Raw genomic sequence first — 12,860 nt, forward strand, 5'->3', positions numbered from 1 at the left:
GGGGTTGAAATTAACTTTCACCACCTACAGCTACTTAAAGCAGCCCACCTAGGGATTTTGGAATAGTAGTTTGAAGTAATCACTCTGAGCTCTCCGAGCAATCGTTATAGGTCTTGTAATTAAATGTTTACTATTACTTTAGACCATTTCTACATTTTATGTATGGATAGTGGCATGTCCTTCCACACATCAATTCCTTTTAGAGGGAATCCAATACTCCAGGATTTTTCCTGTTCTGGTTCATCTTTCTTGCTGCTTCAATTAATAAAGCTAGAATAGCAACAAGGTGCCCTGGCACGTGGCTGCCAGGCCACTGAACTTAGCCAAAGGTGTTTCCCCTTTCTCTGCATCCCTTTGTCTCCTAGACTCTTTTTGTGTCCTTTCTGTGAGTATGTCACCTGCACCTACACTTTCAGTTTAAGTACATTATCTATATATACAATTAATTTCTTTTAAAGTTTGTGGTTTTAAAAATACTTTTCTTTGTAAACATAAAAAAAAAAAAGAAAACCCAAACCCCAAAAGGATGAAGTAAGTTGAAGTTTTACTTGTCAGATGTGTAGTTCTGCAGCTGATGGCAGGTTCTACTCCCAGCATTTTGCAGTGAGCATACATACACAGGCTGTACAACACCATGCAGCTCACGAGCAGCATTTACACCCTTGCAGACATGGACACAGGGATTCAAGAGGCTCTCCTGACTTCTGTGCCGTTTTTCCTTACTCTCGCCTAACCGTGGTCTTATTCTGCACCTTTTCCTCCAGAGGGCGGTACCTCCATAAATGTAGAATGGATGAAAGCCTGTGTCGGGGGAGAGGGTTTTAAAGGAAGAGTGAATTGCTGCGTTGCCTGGTGCTGCGAACGACCCAGGGAAGGGTGCTTTATGAACACACTCACCACGCTGCTTTTAGGAATCCTGAACTCTCTAGAACAGTGTTTCCTTGTTTCCACTTCTGTAATGGGACTGTCATTTGCCACTTACTTCTTTTTCTTCACCTCTGAGCACTTAGGGGCTGAGATGAGACAGCAAAGCAAGTGGCTTCTGCTGAAGAATTTCGAGAGCAGAATAAAAAGAAGCCCTGTCTTCATGGATCAAGTGACAGATACTTAAAAGAAAAAAGTGACAGATCTTCTGAGTGAGCCAACATATTTGTGTTAAGAGCTGCTGAACAAACTGGGCTCAGGAATGAACAATCCCACTCTGTAGTACTGAATCATGAGGGGTAAGTTCTTCCACCCAAAAAATAGGTTTTACACTTCAAAACTCCCCACACCCCAATTTATTCTAATTTTAATGGCTATCAAACAAGATCATATGATAACTGTCAAATTAAAATTTAACTGCTGCCATATTATTATTCTGCCTTTAGAAGCTGAGTAAGGCTTCAGAGGCTACACAGTGTTAGTCTAACAGGAATTAAGCCTCACAAATCACCTTGCAGTACGAGTAGGTAGGCAGAAGAAAAGAGATCGGAGCTGGTTTTGCAAAGCCACAGGAGAAGGCATGAGCAGGGCTGGGAAGAGGGCTGAGGAAGCAGCCATGCTGCGTTTCCTGGCCCCACTAAGACAAAGGAATGAACATTATAAAGGTTTTTTTTATAATTGAAGCATTTATACAAAGCAACAAAAAAACCTCTGGTTGCATCTCCATGGGCAGCCTATCCCCTAACACCTTTGGGTCTGAGATGGGTCCTATCCCTGAGGAAAACTGAAAGTCTGGCCTTGGCTTGCACTGTCTTGCAGCCATTTCAGTACAGCCCTTTGCTTAGTAATGCTTCACTGCCATACAAACACATTTGTGAAGCTGGTTTAGCAGCGACTCCTGGGCTGCCTATCTCGTGGCAACAAGGTTTATTGACTTGGATAATGTCATCAAGCCTCACCACCACAGAATAATGTTCTTGGGTACTGCTTCTGGTCACTGGTGAGACTCTTAACCTTAACCCTTTGGAGTTAGGGGCAGGAACTCCCTGGGACTTGGCCCTTTTTAAATAAGAGCAGATAAAATGTGCTGAGGCAATGTCCTGTCCGAGTGGCAGCTAAGAGCCTCCCTGTTCACACATACTGATTCAGTAGCGTGGTACCATTAAAAAGACAAGTAATTGTTGGATATGAACGAACTCACTCTGCTCTCCTGCAGTGCTGCTTTGGGAAATACAAGCCCCATTTAAAATGGAAATGTATGACTTTTACTTTGAGTTCTAATTTCTTAATACTGCAAGATAGAGTACAGCCTCCTTAGCAATATGCTGTGTCCTTTCCTCCCCTGCATTCCCTTCTGGGTAAGGTTTTCAGAAGCTTGTGGAATAGGAATGAGTCCAAATTGCAGTGTCAAATCCCAGGCACTTAATTAAAAGCACAAGAAACCTCACTTCTCTGCATCTCTCCCCTTGCCACTAGAATCTAGGAGCTTCCACAGATGGCTGCAGCGCCTCTGCAGCATGAGTTTGAGGTGCCCTGAAGAGCAGTGTTTTCCCAAGCCTTTACAGGGTGAGGTCCTGCCTTAGACCAGTACTGGGAAGCCAGGAGACAGCATACACAGTAGCTGTAGCAGAAATGTGCTCTGTGCCCTTCTGCTCCCACTTCTCTCTCAGCTTTAATGGAAGCCTGGTATTCCAGGGTAAAAACACACCAATAGTTCTGCAGCCATTTTTTCTTGGACAGTGCCCAGCAAACAATTCCCTGGAGGAGGAGAAAACTCCCAACTGTCCATTTTCTCTCTCAAAGTGTAGCAGGCAATGACTGAGCTCATGCCTTTCATCTGCATAACCATATCCGACCTCCTGACTTTTACCACAGTTCTTTCTACACTCTCCTCTCGTGCCACTTACCTGCTCTTCATTGTTGCCCAAATAACCAGCAGCCAGATGCTACAAATACTCTGCTCTGGAACTGGTAACAAAACTTAAACAGCACCAACAGTTCTTCATTTTCCCTGGCTCTCTGCTGCTAGAAGTAATGCCTTAAAACATCACATATCCTATGAGAACACAGTTGTCTTTTTCTAGAAAATAAAGCCTTTAAAAACAGGTTCCAAACTAATTGAGTAGGCTTAAGAGAGAGAAAAAAAAGATAAAGAGTTCTCATAAGTGCTAAGAGTCCTTCAAACAGAGGAAGTAACAAAAAAAGAAAAAAAAAGGTCTGAAGGCAACCTTGCTGTAAAAAGAATAATGGTGAAAAACACATTGTAGCCTTCCATTGGGTTATTGACATTCTAACCCTCTATTAATGAAAAAATCCCAGAATGACTGTCACAGGGCAGGGATAAGTAGTTGTCTAGTGAAATTAGGATAATTTCAGTGGTTAAAAGTCATCTTAAGTATACAGAATTTATTGGTAAGGGTCACAGTAAATCTAGAAACACCATGACACTGGGTGAAATCTGTGAAACTAGGAGATGATGAGTCAAGCTCTTGTGGCCCTGAGCTACAGTGAAAGGTTTAATACTGTTTATTTACCAGACTTGGAGGGATAATTTCCAGATGAATTGGTACATCTGCACTGGTCTGGAAACAGTGTACATTAAACACTGATACTTTATCACAGCCTGCCTCCTTTGAGCTTCTTCACAGTTTGGGAGGGAGCTGGCTCCATCCTGCTTGGAATCAGTGTAATAGTATATACAGTGGGCATAAAGACTAAATCAGATTGTGATTAACTTCTAGACGGTATTAAAGGAGAGTCTAAAGCACAACTCAGGCACTATCAATAAACCACAGTATAAAAAGTGTTTTATAGATTTTATATTTAGATATTAAATCTTTACAGAGTCATTTGATTGAAAGAGATACAAGCTTTTGAGAAATACCTTTGGTATATAATTTTTCCTTCTGCATTTAGTCAGGCACGAGCATTATCTACAGTAGGGCTATGACATGTAAAAAATAACATGTTAATAAATGACAGGGGGGGTTTGAGAGCTATGTAAAAACCTCCATGCTGGTTATGTTTGCTTGATGTGTATCCTGTTGTATTTCACCCATGTAGTTTGTTTTCAACTATATTTCAGGATTCTTTGGCAGCAAATAAAAAGAAAAGTAGTTGTATACAAAAAAGTAAAGTACACAGATAATTCCTTAATGCTTCAGATGGAAAAAATGGCTCATTTTATTAAAAAAGGAAAAGCTCAATTTATTATGAAATAATATTTATTTACAGGTATTTTACATTTTTATAAAATAATAAAACTGTATTCTAAAATGCTTTATTTATTTTTATTACTTATCTGCTTGTACAAAAGAAGCAAAGACACTGTCTTCTTGTTCTAGCAGAACCTCAGGCTTGTCATATTCCAAAATAACCCCTCTCTTCATTACAATAACCAAATCTGAATTGAGGATTGTGTGTACACGGTGCTGAAAAACAAATAAACAAAATACCAAGTCAGTGGATCTATTCAATATGTTCCAGGATAAGACAGACTTCCACAAATTAATTTTCCTATGAAGTTCAAGTTTGATTAAGGCTACTTATCCTTCTTTTCATCCTAATTTCTGTGCAAATACTGCAGATAAATACACAGAGCAAGAGCCAGGTGGATACTCAAGGACCTAAAAAGTACACAAGTCCTTCAGTATGAAGAGTCCTGTGAGTTCCCAATAGAATGTCCCCAGCCCAGAGTCCTGCTATCAAGTGGTGTCAAAAGAAGGCAGCCAGGCAGAGTAGGAACTGGTCAAGAGAGTAGGAAATGGGCACCTGAGGAACAGGTACTGCCTGTGGGAAGTTGAGAATTCTCCCAGTCCTGGATTACATCTGGGTCTGGGGTGGTTCCTGAGTTGGTGTGGTTTGTCTATGTAGAAAGCTGATCTAGTCAGTTTCACAAGACTTGGGCCATGTCTTCTCTTGAGCTTTCACAATCATTTTGCATCCATATCCTTTGGAAATTCTTTTCCCATACTTCCTGCCTGCCATATGAACAAGTACTCCCTCCTTTTGTATGCTCTGGGCCTTGTTGCTCAGAGTTTCATCTGATGCCCCCTTCCTTGTGACTTTGCAGACCTCTCTCATGTTCTTACATTGTCCTTCTTCCAGGCAGAAGAGCCTTGGTCTGCTCAGCCTCTCCCCTTCAGGAGCAAATCCAACATCTCCAAAATCATCCTGTGCTTCTCAACATTTTTTAGTTGTAACGTGTTGTTCCGGCCATGGGGAGACTGGAACTACACACAATATTCAAGGTATGTGTGAACTGTGGACTTTGAGTTCAGCCTTCTTGTTTCTAATCATCTCTTTTATTTCTAAATCCATACAATATTTTTCTATCCTAACTCAAGCATTTCCTAAATAAATAGCATGCATTGTTTCCATCTATTTTTTTAAAATAAAATGCTTCAGTGATTTCCCTAATCCCTGTCAGATTCAATCTCCTTTGCTGCTTCTTTTAGCTTTTTTTCTCCCCCCATCATTTATTTTTGGGTTTAGTTTTCTGCAAGCCTCTTCATATTGACAGAATTCCACTTTTTAACCTTAAGTATAACTGCATAGGATCTTTTGGGTCTGCATTACTCTTGCAGGGATGTTTAACCTCTTAACATTATGGTTGCTGTTATACAGTTGCTCTTCACCCATAAGGTTCCTAATCAAGTCTTGGGCATCCTCAGTACCAAAACAAACTTTGTATTTCCTTCTCTGGCTTTCCTAGCCAGATTTTCCATACAATAACCACTGATGGCATCTACAAATCTCATCTCTTCTGCAGTTTCTATGACATTTATCCAGTCCACAGGCAGGGGAAAGGGACTGAAATATCACATTCCAGTTTAACCTGCTGCCCTTGTCTGATCTCTTTTAGTGTAACACAATCAGTGCTGCCACCCTGGTAATTGTGAGTAACAAAGAAGATTATAGAGAGCCAGTACTGTAACTCCTACTATTCCTATTCTTCCTAAACTGAATTTAGGAATATATGGCTTTCTCTGGGAAAAATACCAACACAAAACAAAACCACACCCCAAACCAACAACGCAAGCAAAAAAACCCCCAAAACCACTACCCATCCCACAAACCCCCTAAGTTATGTTTCTACTGCAGAACATTTGGAATACAAACCCACTTGCTGTAAACCACATTCACAATTGGAAGTAAAAACATTCAAAATAAGTTTATTACAAGATGCTGCTTGTTTGAACTGTGCAGTTTAAAACTGACTAAGGGAGTAAAAGACTAATAGAGCTTTTTCAGCCTGTCCCCAAGCAGACTGAAAAAGATACATAAATCCAGAATGCAGTGAAACTCTGAATTTTGATGCAGAGAAATCAGGAAATGTCATGCTTAAGATTCCTTTGCTCTTTTATAATGAGACACTGGATGGATACCATAAGATAAATTAGGTTTTCTATTACACATTTACTAGGTGAAAATAAATGATGCTCAGAGGTTCCTGAGCATACATTTCTTACGTTGAATTTTTGAATGTTAAGAAGCATACTGAATTCATTTCACCTCCCTGAAATGTGTATTTACTTGTCCTTATTTAAATGATTATTTTAGCTTGATGAAACTTATTCTTATGTTTCACAGCAGTCAAAGTATAGGGTATTTTAAAGTAGCCTAAAATGGGAAACAGAAGATAACATACTTAGATTATGTACCTTTACAGGTAATTTGACTTAACATCGTGCAACACATTTAAGAAGCTACTCATGAATTTAAGTAAGAAATTAAAAAATGGAAAAGAAAGCTTACATTTAAACATCACTTTAAAAAAAAAAGATGAATGGCCTAATTAACACATATATTAACACTGACAAGAAGTGACTAATGGGGCATTTCTGCTCCTTGTTTGCATGAGAACTGCAGCAGGGACTGTACTTACTGCTATTGTAACCACAGTGCGGTCAGCAAACGCAGTCATGACCACCTTCTGGAGAATGTTCTCCTAGGGAAGGAAAAACATTAGGTGCTTTTCAAACCACAGAAATTACATGATAGACAGACACTAAGAAGGCTTAAGTAACCACTGACTATTCCATGCTTGTATTTATCCTCTATTGCAGGATCTATTGCAGGAATGAAAAATCAGCGACGTACCCGAACTAAGCCAGAGCCTTGTCTCTCCTGCCATTCCCACTGCCTCTGGGGTTCAGCAGACACCAGAGCTGTGCTCTGGCCCCAAACTCCTGCTATCCTGGCCTCAGTTTTACAATGAGGAAATCCAAGGTGAATTCTGGGTGCTGCCAGGCTGCCTATGCTGGCACCTCTGTGGCGTGTCCTTCACCCCACTGCAAGCCCAGGAATGTTCCAGCACAGGGGGGACATCTTACACAAAGGGGTGGCAGGAAAAAGCAAGGGACTGTGCTGTACCTGGCATATTTAACAGTGGAGATGATATTTAAGATGGCCTTAACATACATAGCTCTCACTCAACAAGTACTCATCCTTTGCTATTTAGGAGATGCGTTCTTGCATTCCAAACTGCCTGGAAGTGTCACGAGCACAGAGACCTTCATTTTATTATCTGCTCTTTAGAGAAGTATTTCAAATGAGGAACTCTATTCTCAATGCATCAAAATTCAAAATGTATTTTAACTGGGCTGCATGCACTACAGTTCCCTTACTGAAGCTCAACACATGAACATTTTACTGAACTAAAAATTGGAGCTGTTCTAACAAACCCTTCCAATTATGTTCTTTACTTACAGCAGAAAGAAGACTGAAATATTTCCTGTAAAAACATAACAGATGAAAAAAATGTACTATTCTATTTGGCTAAAACCCAGTCACTGCACTATTACTGAATGCTTTAACATCTGCCTAGAAATCCCAGGCAATTAATGCAATAATCCAGTATGTCCTTTCTGTGCCTGTGTTTATTTCCTTGATTCTACTTTCAAACCATCTAACTTCTTGACTTGTCCTGTCAGCCATGCTGGGGAAACTTGTCATTTACCAATTCACCCTTCACTGACCATCCCATCTGACCATCCCAAGCTTTGTTTACTTTAGAAACTCCAACTGCCAATTAAAATAACACGCTTTATTTTCATAATGCAATCAGTTCTGGAATAACTACTAAATCCCTAGTAAAATGGTTTAAAAGCTCTTTAGATCTGTTAGCAACGACTCACAACTACCTGGGCTTGTAAATATGTCTGCACTAAATATGGTGTAAGCTTATTAAAGAATAGACAGAATTGCTTTCCACCTTTTTCTTCACGTATCAGTTGTCTCCCCCTCAAGGAAAAGGAAATCAGAAACAATCCAAACTCACTGTTGCCATGTCAATAGATGCTGTGGCTTCATCCATGATGAAGATGCTCGTCTTCCTCACAAAAGCCCTGGCCAGACAGAACAGCTGCCTTTGACCCTGGCTGAAGTTTTCACCCCCTTCTGTGACTATTGCATCTGGAAGTGATACAGCAAAAGCACTGTTTATGGGGGATATGTGTATGAGAAGGTCAGATCAGAAGATATGCTTGGAAAACAATGTCTCACTTTCAGCATAAAGTATATTTCCTAGGCCTACAGCTGCTGGTGACACATTTTTCCCTGCTTACTTCCAAAGTTCAAAACAATGAGTACTTTTGTCTCACTATATTCTCTCTATCTGTTAGACATCAAAGTAGCTAAGGATGTTCAAGAGTGAGTTTCTCTGAAACATGCACAGTCTAGGACACTGCACCCCCAGTCAAAGCAGCATCCATCACTTCTTTACCCTAAGGCTGTGTAACTTCCCATTTTAAGGGGGTTTATTGGTGGTTTTGTGCTTGTATCTTGTTAGGTGTTTGGTGGGGGTTTTTTTGGTTTGTTTTTTTTTTTTTTTTCTGCATGGCCAAATGATTCACACCTTGAAGCTTTAGAAATCTTCCTCCCTGGACTTGACTATTGGAAAATACAGAAGATCGTGTTCTAGATAACACCTGATTTGTTGACACCTTATTTGAATTCCCAAGACCCATAAACCTCAGTGCTTCATAAAAAAGACATACTGAAATAAAATAATTTTACCATTGATTTGAAAAGAAAGAAGATTCTGCCTCACAGGTACAGTTGGTAAAGGAGTTATACAGATATAGCACATTTGCCTGCAGGCACTTTTTTGTCACCTTCCATAAATGTTAAAAGCTCTTTCTTCATCAACTACCCTTTTAATAAATAACTGTGAAACAGGAATATTGTGAATGCTGGAAACAATATTCTCAAAAAGAAGTCTCATTACCTAGGCCCCCAGGCAGTGCCTTCACCACATGCTTGAGCTGTGCTATTTCCAGTGCTTCCCAGAGCATGCTGTCAGTGCACTTCTTCTCAGGGTCCAAGTTAAACCTGCATCGTGGGTAATTCAAGAACATCAGTCAGCAGAAACTGCTGCAATGGATTTCTTCTTTTAGTGTGCAGATACTGAGAATCCTGTGCTGAAGATCTGGGCCTGATTCTGATCTCTCATTGGTATAATTCCACTGAATTTTCCAGTCTTAGTCAACATTTATGTCAATGTGATTAAGACAAAACTTTGACTCTCAGTTGAGCAGAAAAGGAAAAGCTTCCTGGTTTTGGATATCTTTATGGTTTTAGAATTTATTTTGTTCTGTATAAACCAAAGAAATTCTCATGTTCTACTCGAAAAAGCTGTGACTGTACTCAGTTTAAATTAACATTCAGTTTTAACAAAGGCCAAAATTCTACCCTCTCTCTTTCTAAATACAATATCTCTTTGTTCTTTACCGCTATAGGAACATTAACAGAACAATCCAGCTTCATCCTGCATTATGAAATTTAAGTCTTCACTGCAACTGAAATCTTGGATTCATGAACCGATGAACATTATTTTAGCTTGCTGTGGCCCAGAAGTGACAGCAACAAATGTGAATTTCACATCATACTACATTAACATATGGAATGACAATAAAAGATTCAATGGTGCATAACACAATTTTTGTGTTTTACTCCTGCTGTACGAGTTGTGAAGGATCGATGCTGGCCTAAATATATTTTTTTAATAGGTTAATGTCTAAAACAAAGGAATACAGTCACATCAGCTTCCACTGTGTATGAATCATGCTCTGTTCAGGCATGTCCAGCAAACCATAGAAGCCTGTATCTTTTTCAGTGAACTCTAATGACTTAACATAGAAACTAAAACTGTAGGTGTGCACTGAGGATTGTACAGTTCCTTCCTAAGGGAAACGGCACAGGGAAGGACATTTGTTGGAAACTGGAACTTTTTGCCATTGTTTCTACTGCATCATCTTCTCAGAGAAGTAGGAAGAGAACGAAAAAAAAAAAAAAGGTATTTGGTGCCACAGATGTATTGGCTCAAGGACTACGGAAGAAACATAGATAGAGGCTCCAGGATAAAATAGCCCAGTCTCCCTGTACTTCTCATGTTGTTATTTTGCTTTTTCTTTGTCTACAGCAATTTTTTAGTCTGCATTTTTTACATCTCATATTTTAAGGCAGACAGATGAAAACAGATGTAGGAGAAAGAGGGTTTCAAGAAATGCTGGGTGGTTATGGGTATTTGATCAGTGAGCTAAACTGGTTACTGGATCCTGGAGGAATAAATACTGGCTTTCCCAACTTCCCAAGCATGTTGGTCTTCTGCCAGCAGTGTTCTGTCCAGGCTCAGGCACTGGGAAAGGGTAGTCTGGCAGGGGTTAAAAGCACAGACAGAAGGCAGTGATCCTCCCTGTTCTAACTGAGGAGACCAGAATTGAACAGCTTGGCATAAAAATCATTATATAGTACAATATATAGTCACATTACATGACATATAAGCAATTACATGGTTTTTATTTATTGCTGGTGCTTAATACTTACCGGATTGTTCCACTGAATAAAATAGGATCTTGGAGAATGATTGACAGCCTGGATCTCAGTGTCTGTAAGGGGAGCTTAGCGATATCTATACCATCAATGATAATCCTCCCTATTCAAAAGAAAGCAGACAGTGTGTTTATTGTGCCACATAGCTGCTGGCAAAGATGTGGCTCACTTCCAGGCTGAAAGGCAGTACAGCAGGAACAGGTCTTGTATCACATACTCCCTTCTTCACTAAAGAAATATGCTTTGACTAAAAAGCAAGCACAGCTTTCTTGAGACTAAGCCCAGCTGGAAAGCGTACAGAGTGTACCTGAAGTATCTTATGAATGATTAGATACACTACTTAACTTCTTGACCAATATACATCGATCAAACAACAAGGTCAGACATTACTTCAATCAGGGATTAATTACCAGGGGCAACAAGCATTTCAGAAAGCCAAATTACTGTTGAGCACCACAAAAATTTATCTCTGAGTACAACCATCTGTCTCTGCACGGGGGCTCTGTGGGTGATGTGGCTGGGAAACAGGCTGACATCTTTTTGGGATGCACTCTGTGGGGCACATGAACATGGCACACAGAGCAGGAAATATGGCAGGAAATTCCAGGGCAGCAGGCCAAGCTGCAACCCCCAATTGCTGAGTTTTCTGGGCCTAGTGGATCCCATCTGTGCCTTGAGCACAGATCCTTCATTACACTTGGACACCTTGCCCTTTTATGCTTTACTCCTAGTGTTGTGATTTAACAGCACAAAAGGCTAAAATCTGTCACTCTTGGACTTTTGCTTCTATCAAGCAGAATTTCTATTGATCTGACTTATAACTGGCACAGCTGTTAGGTGACAGATGATATCAGATTTAAACAGGGCCAGAGAGCGTGTCCTGCAGATTTGAGAATCACACTTCAGAGCTGCTGCTGTTAAGGAAAAGACTACCAAAGGAGTAGCTCCTGCCTTCAGGAGCTAAGCTTGACTGACACACAAAAGTGTTATCTTACCCTCAAAGGTGTCAACCATTCTGAAAAATGCAAGAGAAAAGGAGGATTTTCCACTGCCTGTTCGGCCGCAGATCCCAATCTGTAACACAGAAAGCAGATGAACATCAGGCAACGGAAACAGGAAACATCGGAAACGGATAACATCTGTACTTGACACTTCAGATGAGAGGCTGGAGGAGCTGTTCTGATTCACATGATCCTCTTCTCCTGACAGATCAGTCAAACTGAACCATAACAGAATCACTGTGTTGGCTTTTTTTTTGTCTTTTAGGGGTCTGAGCATTTAAGGATAATCAAGGCCAGTTCTATAACAGGAAAAACAGGAGAGTGGTAATGATGGGCATAAAGGCAAGAGAGCTATGTGAGAAGGATGGAAAGTAGGTCTAGCACAGTAAGGGCTCACTGTCACCTCTTTTGGCTGTGCTGTGTGCTGACAGGAGGGCACTGGGATACTGAGGGGAGGGGGATGTCTGTCTCAATACATCAAGGTAAGAATCCCCCACACTCCTTTCCAATGCACTACATTCTTTTTGAGAGAAAAAAAAATTACCTGTAATTCAGTCATCAAAACATTCTGTGGTATGTTTTAACTCTGATTTATGTGATGTGGTAGTCTAAAGAGCTTCTGAGAACCACTGCAGTTCTTTACCTTTTGTCCTGGTGAGATGTGAGCATTGACATGTTTTAGCACTGGCTTTAAGTTGCTGTCGTATCGGACACTGAGGTTCTGGATTTGGATCTCCCCTCTGTCTGGCCAGTTCTGGGGAATCTGTGAGGAAGCTGTACCAGGAGCACAGGGAGAAAAAAAACCAACATCAACCCTCTTGTAATAAATTAATTGGTTCATTAGGTGATTTACTACATTTTTCATGGCAACACACTGCAAAATCATTACAATTTCAGCAAGCTCTTTCTGCATGCCGCACAAAACTGCACTTACAAAGGAGCCCTTCGTAATTTTCAGCTTCTGTTTTGAGAAGGCCATTGATTCTTTTCACTGCCCCCAGCTGGATCTCCATGTCAGCCAGGTTACGAACCATCCAATTCAGATAGTTAGACACCTGGTGTAAAGCAAATACAGGACTGAATCCCAGATTTTTAGTAGTT

The 12,860-nt window shown here is 40.4% G+C and overlaps 1 protein-coding gene across 2 annotated transcripts in view; it reads right to left on the minus strand.

Moving 5' to 3' along the window:
- Positions 1-4,102: 4,102 nt before the first annotated feature.
- Positions 4,103-12,860, minus strand: part of ABCC8 (ATP binding cassette subfamily C member 8) — a 73,935-nt gene continuing 65,177 nt past the window's right edge. For both annotated transcript variants that reach the window (XM_069016869.1, XM_069016868.1), the window contains exons 32-39: positions 12,694-12,814; positions 12,403-12,533; positions 11,754-11,832; positions 10,753-10,861; positions 9,155-9,258; positions 8,207-8,340; positions 6,812-6,874; positions 4,103-4,355 (exon numbers count right to left, since the gene is read on the minus strand). In XM_069016869.1, coding sequence (XP_068872970.1) covers positions 4,218-4,355; positions 6,812-6,874; positions 8,207-8,340; positions 9,155-9,258; positions 10,753-10,861; positions 11,754-11,832; positions 12,403-12,533; positions 12,694-12,814 — 879 coding nt within the window. In that variant the 3' untranslated portion in view covers positions 4,103-4,217. The remainder of the gene's footprint in view (positions 4,356-6,811; positions 6,875-8,206; positions 8,341-9,154; positions 9,259-10,752; positions 10,862-11,753; positions 11,833-12,402; positions 12,534-12,693; positions 12,815-12,860) is intronic.

Source organism: Aphelocoma coerulescens, chromosome 5 (assembly GCF_041296385.1).
Source record: "Aphelocoma coerulescens isolate FSJ_1873_10779 chromosome 5, UR_Acoe_1.0, whole genome shotgun sequence".
NCBI lineage: Eukaryota > Metazoa > Chordata > Aves > Passeriformes > Corvidae > Aphelocoma > Aphelocoma coerulescens.